Source organism: Mytilus galloprovincialis, chromosome 5, assembly GCF_965363235.1.
Source record: "Mytilus galloprovincialis chromosome 5, xbMytGall1.hap1.1, whole genome shotgun sequence".
Taxonomy (NCBI): Eukaryota; Metazoa; Mollusca; class Bivalvia; order Mytilida; family Mytilidae; genus Mytilus; species Mytilus galloprovincialis.
Window position 1 is genome coordinate 94,723,911 of NC_134842.1, and position 11,125 is coordinate 94,735,035.

Here is an 11,125-nt window from a genome sequence, read left to right on the forward strand (position 1 = left end):
GATGGTGACGTTCCCTTGTCACCATCTTACGATGTTTATATATCTCAACTTGTACGATTCGCTCGTGAATGTAACAATGTTTTAGATTTTAACGAGAGAAATTTATATATTACTGAAAAATTATAACACCAGGGTTTTCGATATCACAAACTAGTCAAAACATTTACTAAATTTTATTATCGGTATAAGGACATCATTCGTAAATATAGCTCAACATGCAGACTTCTTATACGTTCAGGTATTTCACATCCAATATTTTATGGAAATGTTCTTTATAAAGCACAAAAATGGCAGTATTCACCTCAGAAGCTAAAAAACCTTTAAATAGACTTATTAAGAAGGGATATAGTTACGATACTGTTGTCAGGTCATTAAAGATTGCGTATTTTGCGGTTAATATTGATTCACTTATATGGTCTTTGCATCGGAACTAAACACATTTATTTAAAAACCAGTTGTTGGCATGACACGGGTTATGTTCTTCTCATATATGTTATGATGGTATGATGCTAAACCCCTCACGGGGAGGATTGTGCCTGATATTCATATGATGAAGACATAATTTTTATATCAGTTTAACTGAAGTCTGGAGATGGCATGTCCGTTAACTGCTAGTAGTCTGATGTTATTTATGTATTAAAGTCATTTTGTTTATTTTCTTTGGTTACATCTTCTGACATCAGACTCGGACTTCTCTTGAACTGTATTTTAATGTGCGTATTGTTATGCGTTTACTTTTCTGCATTGGATAGAGGTATAGGGGGAGGGTTGACTTCTCACAAACATGTTTAACCCCGCCGCATGTTTCCGCCTGTCCCAAGTCAGGAGCCTCTGGCCTTTGTTAGTCTTGTATTATTTTAACTTTTAGTTTCTTGTGTACAATTTTGAGTTTAGTATGGTGTTCTTTATCACTGAACTAGTAAATATTTGTTTAGGGGCCAGCTGAAGGACGCCTCCGGGTGCGGGAATTTCTCGTTGCATTGAAGACCTGTTGGTGACCTTCTGTTGTTGTCTGCTCTATGGTCAGGTTGTTGTCTCTTTGGCACATTCCCCATTTCCATTCTCAATTTTATGAATTAACATGAAAATGTATTAATTTGATAGTTCAAAGGCTACCGTGACAAATATTAAATATTCATTGATGCCGCAGTTAGTTTACATCGTTAACTATATTCTTGTATTTATGCTGAGGGTGACATTTACTTCCACACGGTACCATATCTGGTCTGCATTTGTACTTCTTGGTTGTGCACGATCCTTTTGTTTTCGAATGAAAAGCGTGGAGTGATACCGTGGTCTTGGGAAATTACATAACAGTTTATTATTTTGTTTTTGAAAATATCTCCCCAAGTCGACATAATGCCATGCACTCGTAATATCATATCGGTAATAACCATTGCTATGCAATGCTTTAACTTTAGTTGTGACTAGTGAGTAAAAGTAAATGCATGATGAACTGCTTATTTATATTTTTTATCATTATAATATAATAAAATGACCTTTGACAACTTAAAAGAGTCATACCTAATGAAGATTTGTTTAAGTGTTAACTGTTAACTTGTTAATTATCCCGACCATACGCGTACCATCGGACCATACGCGTATGGTCTGATCATACGAGTATATATATAAATATATACCCATACGCACGGTCATGACCATACGTGTATTGTCCAAATACTCATATAGTCCTGAACACCTACATTATACACAGATATTAAGCACCTTTGAACAAGGATGAAATTAATCATTTTAAAAAAGAAGATTTGCAAAAGAAAACACTTTGCTGATTTTTGTTTATTCAGTTAACTATAAACTTTATATTCCAATATCAAAATCAGGACTTGATACGTAGACGCAAATAATTCTTAAATTGTTAAAAATTTCTACTACATATATCCTGTGAATATAAACTTGTATATTAAAACATAAACAAATATTACGCTTTTCCGACTTAAAGGGACGACCATTTGTTTTTCGGAGTGGATTGGATATTTTTTTTGATATTCAATCATTTTTCTGTTCTTTCCAAACTCCTCTACACAGAACAAAAAATGATCGTCCATTATCATTTCAATGTTAGAATAAATTGAATTCTGCAGTAACCGTTTGTCTTGACTTTTTATCAACTGCCTTCACTTCTAATTCTGTATTCCCTATAACAAATGACACTTTCACATCCCTCTCTTCTTGGCAGACGTCGGGAAAATGAATGCTTACAGATCCCAAGGGCTTACAGTCATTCTCATCTATGTAAACAGGGTTTTCATTGGATGAAAAATACAATTCAAATTCCATTGTTTTCTGATTGGGGTCTATAGTTAGATATTCGCTATCAATAGATGTACCAGCATCAACAAGTTGGTTCTTTCTGATAATGACATCAAAAATGTGCTTTGCTAACTTCGGACCATTTTTCTGGACAACAAGATGTGCTTCATCGTGAATAGCTGGATCGAATTCATCGCTGATGCCTACGCCGTATGTATATCGCATTACACGGGATTGTACATATGACGGGTTGTGGCCAAATAAAACAGCCCCTTTTAAAACAGTTAACCCTGCTGCTTCAGGAACGATAACTCTTTTATCAGGAAATTCAGATTTCACTTTGTCTCGTATCAAGGAACTTTCTGCAAATTCACCTACAAGAAGTATCTGAGATACATCAGCTACTGCAGGTTCTTGAAGCCTCCTTTTGATAAGATCTAATATACTCTTGATTGTCACATTAAAAAACGCTTTCATTAAACCTACATCAACATGCATTGTAGCATCATAAAGTTCAATAGCACTAGAAAACTTTGATGCACCAATAGCAGACCGAAAGTCTTTACCTAATACTTGTTTACATTTCAAATCCAAGACAGATAATGGAATACTGACTCTCACTTTCTGTGAATTTGTTGTAGTAATATTGCGCTTTACAAGTTCGAACCCTTGGAAAATGCCAATGTAAGCCATTGGATAGTTTTGTTTAATATCTGAAATAATGTCTTGCCCAACTATGGCGGTAAACATTTGTAAGAACCTATCATCCACCGTGGCACCACCATAACTGTTTCCTGTCGCAAAGATCAATTCTCGTAATCTTGAAGTTGATATTTTTTCATGAGCTGTAATATCTGTAGTGCCACCTAGAAAGTTAAAAAAAAGTTTTTGTTTTCAATACATTTAAAATAATTCATTAAAAAACCATGACAAAACAAAAGATTAATGGTCGGTGCCTAATTCTGTTCACCAATCTGTCTTCCTACAACACATTTACACTGTGACTACATATCAACTGATAATAATAAACCATAATTTTAAACTCCTGTCACCTTTACAAATTCTGTCGCTGTGTTGCTATTCGCTTTTCATATACATAGAGCACACATCTTTTTGTTCATTCATTCATGCAATAAACAGATAAAATCAGCAAAATTAGTTTTATATTATTCGTAAAATAGAAAAATCAAGCATCCATTAAAGACTGAATAGACTGTACAGGTATGGACAGACAGAAAGACAGACAGACAGACAGACAGACAGACAGACACAGACAGACAGACAGACAGACAGAGACGGACAGATAGACGGACAGACGGACGGACGGACGGACAGTAAGTAAGTAAGTGAGTAAGGGACTAACAAACACATTCTATTTTAATTTACCTCCTAAAGCAACAACTAAGTATTTTGTTCTAGGTAGAGAAGCGCTGAAGTCGGGCAACTGTTGTTGACAAAAGATGGATGCGGCTTCCGGTTCCAAAGCTATCTGAAACTGGTCTTCCGGTATACCAATCTACAAGGGGAACAGTATGTTAGTGTATATGTAAGACAGGGAAATCAGGCTTAAAAAAACAATAAATTAAAATGTAGTTCAAGGTTATCTTTAATGTTCAAGTAAACAAATTGATAAATGGCAATGATATAAAAAATATATAAAAACAGCTGCTCCACGAGCACATGATACGCCAATCGACTTGTGTGTGAGGTTTTATGCAATAATCATAAATCGTTTCTGAGATACGGTGCGACATGTGACCCCCCCCCTTTTTTTTATAAAAAAAATCAATAACTCTAAAATTAAATTTTGAATCATCACCAACAAGTATAAATATCTTTCAATTAATATAATTAAGAAGTGAACAAAAGTTTTAAGCAATAATCATAAATCGTTTTTGAGATACAGCGCGACATGTGAACCCCCCTTTTAAAAAAAAATAATCAATAACTTTAAAAGAAAATTTTGAATCATCACAAAAAAATGTACAGATCTTTAGAATAATATAACTAAGAAGTGTGTAAAGTGCTAAGCAATTATCATAAATTGGCTGTGAGATACGGTGCAACATGTGAAAAAGAAGACGCCCATGTTTTAGTTACAAAGTCCAGTAACTCAAAAAGTTGTAATCTTATTCTCACCAAAAATTATAAAGATCGTCTGATCATCATATCATAAGACACAACTATGTTAAGTTTCATGAAAGTCGTTTTCAAGTTACAGTGCGACATGTGGACGCCAAACAGACAGGCGGACAGACGGACGCCGGCCATTTGTATACCATAATACGTCCCGTCAAAATTTTGACGGTGTATAAAAATCTGCAAATCTATTTTTCAATGGTCTATAAATATAATTTCTCAACTTACATAGTCGATACTTTTTCGTATGAACTGTTTCGCAGCATCATTCCAGAAAGTCGGAACTGGCATGACCCATCTTATATTTTCCATCTTTACATCTAAACCTTTACATTTTATAACATATTCCAGGGATTTCTTGAGCACCAGGATAGTTTCTCGAAAAACAATTAAAGCTTCTATTGGTTTTCCTGTCACGTCTTGTATTGTCATTTCATTTGAAATATGCTATACAAAAAAATAACATGTTTGAAAATATTTTTAAGTTATATCATTTTAAAATATATTATTTATTTGCATGCTGCATGCCTTGTTTGATCTGATATTGTATATGTTTTTATATTCGGTGAAAAACTGATCAGAACTTAAATTGTTTTTCTAGATGCCGAATCAAAATAAAATTTATTTTACTTACATTGTAGGTGCTTATCTAAGCAATTGAATGCATGCAATCGTACTGCAACTACTCGGCCAGTCTCGGTAGCGAGAACGACCGAGTAGTAACGATAGGGAGAATGGGACTATATGACAATAATTTAACTTTGGGTGTAACGCGTCTTCTGATTGGCTGACTTTGTTTTGGTTTATCAGCTCAAAGACATAATTTTGTCATGTGACCTTGACGTCATCAACGTATTATCATGGTTTACTCCGGTTTAAAATGGAATTTAGAACAAGAAATGACTAATATTTTTTCTGTCTATTCGAAATAACATAAACAAATGTGGTGCACACTTTAAAATATCACGCTACGCGAGTTATTCAGTGTTCACTACATGTTTGGTGTTATGTTTTCATAGACAGAAAGAATATTACAGTCATTCCTTAAATGGTACAACTCACCTAGAAAAGTAATCAAAAGGTAACAATCAGCAGATTACATGAAACACACTTTTCATTGTAACCGATGTTATATATATTTTTCGAATATAACTTCTTTTATTGCGACGCATCACCGTATGTTTGCTTACCATCAACACCTAGTATGACAGGAACCACTCATCCGTCGGAGCAACTAGTCCTGACTTTTTGTGTGGTTCGTGTTGCTGATTCTTTAGTTTTGTCGTTTTTATTTGACCAGGGTTTGTCCGAACTACTCACTGTTCTGAAGCACCGAGTTTCGCCAGTTGTTTTTTTTAAGGTTCGTGTTGCTTATTCTTTAGTTTTTGTCGTTTAGCCAGTGTTTCTATGTTTATCTTCGATTTTTATTCCATTTGACATCTTATTTCTTTTTAAAAAGTATTTAATTTGTTTTTGATTGAAGAAAAATGTTGGACTGAAATGTTCTGTTGGTAAACATTTGATCAAGTTCGAATTTTGTTCTGGTTTGATAATTTTGTGCAGAGTTATGGTCCTTGTACCTAAAAAAAACCCTCAAGAGCTCCACTTTATTTGAATGTTGGTGGATGATTGTCTCATTCAACTAATTCTTATATACAAAGTTGAATTTTCTTGAATTAAGGAAGATTGAGAATAAATTCAAATATACAAGAAAGACAGGGATACACTATTTATATACGAGGCGTTAAATTGAACTTGCCTACAAGTGTCTTAACCATAATCATCATTAGGAAAAAAAACTGTCTTTAAAAAAGACATTGAAGTGTCTTAACCATAAAGAAGAGGACGAGTTGCAGTCTTATAACAATATGCCAATGTCTTTAGCAAGCAAAGATATCTAGAGGCAAACCTAATATCTTAAACAATAGACATTCAGACAAGTGTCTTTACCAAAGACGTCTTGATGTAAACCTACTATTTACACAATAGACATTCAAGTATCTTCCGTAAAAAAGAAAGGTCAACTTGTGTAGACTTTTAAAACAGACAAGTGTCGACATCTAGAGGTAAACCTTCTATCGTAAACAAAAAACATGCCGTCAAATGTCTTTCCTATGGAAATCTAAGAGATGAACATACGAATAAGAATGACAAGAACATCAGAAAATGTTGCCTTCTATTTATCTTTGTATTTACCTCATTTTCATAAAGGTCCATTTTGAATTTCTGCAAAAAGTAATGACCAGTGTGTTGTCCATTTTTTACCAATTCAGAATATATCTTGATTGCATCGTTTCCAAACCCTACGAACTCTTTATTGGGACTAAGTAATAAACACGTCGGGACTTTCTCTACATGATGTATGTCCAAAGGATACTGTCGTGTCGAGAATGCAAATCCAGAATATGTTGTTCCTAAATCCAATGATGCAACGACTGTGTAATCATCTCTACACGAAGTTATATCTGCAAAAATAATCAACATAGATCAACACCTCATAGTTTTCTTTTGTTTAATGCATCCAAAAATTGCTACTAACACGTTTTGTTTATCCAACATCGATTTTACATATACTAGTATTCATATTTTCCCTAATTAAGTTAAGAGGGAGGGGACAGTGAAAATACTACATGCATACAAATTAAGCACCTGCTATTTGAAGGGTTTGAACTCATAACCTCTGTGTCAGTTGATCAGTTGACATGCTAGTGATATAGAAGTTAAACACCAAACTGCATGCGTATGTCTGACTAGTCCGAGATTACTCTGACGTCCAACGGCTGTTTTGCCAGACAAGCTGGGGCCGTCCGTTGGACGTCAGAGTAATCTCGGACTAATGTCTGACAAGTAAACTAACGTACAACTTCTATGATTCTCTAGACGCTTCTTATATTGGAGCAAAACATTAACTCGGGTTTTTGTAAATAAATTTCATAATTCCCATTAAGGATAATATAATACTTAATGAGCCAATGATTTACATGTTTTATATCGCACCACGCTTTTCAGTTTTCATATGAATCTCCTCCCTCACTTAACATATGTAACGTTAAAATATAATGCATATAGAATCTCACTGTCTAACCATGATGGAATCTAAGATTTTTTACTTACGTTTGGCCGTGTCAGTTGTGCCTGATACTGCGCCGTGTTTTGCTGCAAAGTTTTTAGAAAATTAAATTGAGTAAATATGCTAAACCAAATTTTCCAACCATTGTTCTAATGAATGAAAGGATGAAGATAAAACGTATTTGTTTAAATTCATTTTCGTCGTATAGTACTTTGAATCAAGACTTGAATCAATGATAGAGGTTTCGAAAGGAGTAGAATAGAGAATAATGTGCAAAAAATTATACAATAAAGAAATGAAGACTCCTCCCCTTATTTCACCACCACTTTCGAGACCCTGACTGTTTGAAAGTATGTGACTTGCAATAATACTGCTTTACAGCTTCTAAAGAACGATGTATTGAGTCGACGATTGTATCTCATTAGACACTTTTTGAATTTTGAATGCCACGTGGTGACTTCTTAATGGTTTTTGGTTGTTTGTGTATTGCTCCATCGACATTTTTAGACAAATTAGCCGCATCAAAAACAAAAGGAAATACATTATGTGTAATTCAATTGTTTGTACCCAAAATGAAAATAACGTCATGTCATGTTTTAACCAATCAGTATGATTTTTCCGAAAATATCACTCACAATGCATAAGATTCGGAAACGGCCAGTGAATCCCATTTAAATGTCGATCTTGCATTGAAGTGAGGTATATCGCTAAGTTTAGTTGAATCTATATAGAAATTTTCATATGCTAAATATTTATTTACATAATTTCCAACCAAAAGGACCAGGATGTGTGTACATCGTCTTCTTATCTTTTAATACATCTGCACGTCTATGTTCCCGCCGTACTGAAAAGAAAATAGTTTGGTTAAAGTACATTTCATTATGTTCATAATTTAAGGTCAATGAGATATATCACCTTTTGAAAATCAAGATGACGCTGTGTATATTTGTGCGTCCAAAGCGCAAGGTTATCACCAAAATGAACATAATAAAAGTTGCCAAATCCATATATGGATCCCGTACAATCTTGTAACACTTCAGATCTATGTAGTATCATTTTGATCGAGTCTAGTTATTTAACAACGCTGCATTTGTTTGTACATGTCCAAAGTCACCTGTTATTCAGTGGTTGATATGGTTCTTAAGTGCTAATTTTCTCGTTTTTTTTTGTTTTTTTTTTTTGGTATAGATTAGACCGTTGGTTTTCCTGTTTGAATTTTTCTACACTAGTAATTTTGGGGCCTTTTATAGTTTACTGTTCAGTGTGAGCCAAGGTTTCGTATTTAAGACCATACGTTGACCTATAACGGTTTAGTTTTTACACATTGTAACTTGGAGGGAGAGTTGTCTCATTGGAACTCGTACTAAATGTTTTTATTTCTAGCTACCTTTCGGGTCAGTGTCTTGCTTAACAGTATGGCAATTACTACACGATTCATTGTTAGCACTATTTTCTATAAAACATTCAGGGCAGATCCACATTTTGATAATTTCTAAAAAATAGCATAAAAATATGATAAATAAATCTTCAAAATATCTTAAAAAAGTAAATTTCGATTACTAGTACACTACAGTATACAATTTGTGTTTGATAATTATTTATTGAATACCATTGACCAGAATGTGCATTATACATCATATAGATTATAATTTTAACTTATTAATATAAAAAAAAAAATGGTGTATTTACTGTCTTCTGATTGGTCAAAAGTACTACTTTTATTTTCAATGTTGTCAATTGTTATGGCGACACGCCCACTCTGATGTTGTGTATTCATACGCCATCATATGTGTACGTTGTTATTGTTAATATAAATAATATAAAAGTTCTGTGTGCCTTATTTTTGATAGAAATTTATTTATAATGAATGGCAACAATTTATTTGAATTTATTGAACCATAAAGTTAACTTTTGCCTCTTCACATTTTACATAATACTCTTCGTGGATTATTCAATGTGAAGGTTCAAAAATTATTTTTATGGTTCAATAAATTCAAAATAAATAATAGCCATTCATTAAATGATGTTTGGTTGCAGATCCTTGATAATTTCCCTATATATAAATCATTCTCTTTTTTTATATAAATTTGACAAATTGTATATAAAACAACTTTACTGTTTTTTTCGCATGTTATTTGATCTTTTCTTATAATGGATGGAATGTAAACTCTGATTTTTTTTTTTAAATTTTATTTGTGCTAATTTCATTGAAGTGACATATATGTCCAATGGGCAGCTTGTTCTTATAATTTTTGTTTTTAAAGTACATTCATTGTAATATAGTTATACACATTTCACTATAACTTACTTATAACCGACAGTCTCACATCCATAATATGATACGCATAGCAGTGATGAATCCGGAAATTTTCATAAAGGGATATGGGAGCACTGATTGCCTGAGGGGCCCCGCGCCAGTCATGTCTCAGTGTTTCCCTATATAATCAACCAATTTTCACAAAAGTGGGACCTGACACCCTGCCCTCTCCTCAATCTGCCTCTGCATATAGATTTGCAAATGCATGGATATATTTAGCATGTTTATTGTGAAGTAATGAATGAATTCACAGGCAGGTACATTGGTAACATTTATGTGCAGTGAGGCATGTAACATGTTTAGTTGGTATATTATAATTAGAACATTTTTAACAAAAAGAAAACATTTAACATGTTTAACGATATTTTATATATACTTTAAAACTTGATGAACATATATATTGATATTATTAAATTGGCAAATTAGAAAATACTAGAGACTAGCTTAAAGCTTGAAAATAGCAAACTAATAATCATAATTTTGTATACTAGTTAGTATACATAGTAGACGGTTCATAACGACCAATATTACATGTACATGACTTTTTTTGTTTACATTGTACATTTTCTACGAAGAAAAATAATGACATTTTGATTGTTTTTTTTTTATTGTTAAACCCTTTTTTAAAACATATAATAATACTTACATTACTAGTAGGATGTCATTGAATTTCTTTAACTATACACAATTTCTCTAGGATATATAATATACACGATACTAAATTTACACTTAAAAGCGGAAATATATACTCGACAAATACATGTATTTATTTATAAACATACACACATATATGACATAGGTAATTTTAAACGTCATAGTTCACCTCGTCAGGGGATCAAATAAGATAAAACTGTCAAACATTGTCAAATCAATAATTATGATGGTTCGTTTTAATTTTTCCGACCAGGATAAAGATAGAGGTTCCATTTTACATACTAGTCAACAACAGTAACGATACACAAGTTTGAACTCAAATTTATCATAAAACATAATAAATAGGAAAACTGCTAAATTGTTCAATGAAAAGCATTCATTTGACAAGCAAATGTATATATATATGATTAGAAGAATCTGACAAATTGATAAGTGAGAAAATACCGAGTTATTGAATACCATGAATACAGGGGTCAAGTTTATTTTGCGGAAAATGATGACAAAAATTGACACTTAATTACTTTCGAAGCTGAGAATTGAGTATTCAAATATCTGCAAAGACATTCAAACTTTTAACTAGAATATAACTGAGAATGGAAATAGATAATGTTCAAGATTAAAGTTATCAGTTAAAATATAGATTTTTTGGGTGAAAAAACGATTTTTCAAAAAAC

At 32.8% G+C, this 11,125-nt stretch overlaps 1 protein-coding gene across 2 annotated transcripts; it reads right to left on the minus strand.

Annotated features, from left to right (window-relative positions):
• Positions 1-1,779: 1,779 nt before the first annotated feature.
• LOC143076767 (heat shock 70 kDa protein 12A-like) lies at positions 1,780-10,559 on the minus strand. Of its 2 annotated transcripts, none has more exons than XM_076252640.1 (8): positions 10,444-10,559; positions 8,868-8,972; positions 8,241-8,324; positions 7,525-7,566; positions 6,607-6,875; positions 4,639-4,857; positions 3,658-3,787; positions 1,780-3,137 (listed from the first exon to the last, which is right to left on the minus strand). In XM_076252640.1, exons 2-8 carry the CDS (start codon positions 8,959-8,961, stop codon positions 2,080-2,082), a joined length of 1,896 nt encoding a protein of 631 aa, XP_076108755.1. In that variant the 5' UTR covers positions 8,962-8,972; positions 10,444-10,559; the 3' UTR covers positions 1,780-2,079. The 2 variants fall into 2 exon arrangements, with proteins under 2 accessions (XP_076108755.1, XP_076108754.1); XM_076252639.1 differs by lacking the exon at positions 10,444-10,559 and adding an exon at positions 9,789-9,949.
• Positions 10,560-11,125: the final 566 nt, after the last annotated feature.

Bases quoted from the DNA above. Each gene is read 5' to 3' on its own strand.
- LOC143076767 (XM_076252639.1), bottom strand. From the start codon at position 9,813: ATGGATGTGAGACTGTCGGTTATAA. The intron at 8,325-8,867 runs GTAGCTAGAAAT...TTTTCTTTTCAG, and splicing joins GCAAGACACTGACCCGAAAG to TACGGCGGGAACATAGACGT. The intron at 6,876-7,524 runs GTAAGTAAAAAA...TTATTTTTGCAG, and splicing joins CACAACTGACACGGCCAAAC to ATATAACTTCGTGTAGAGAT.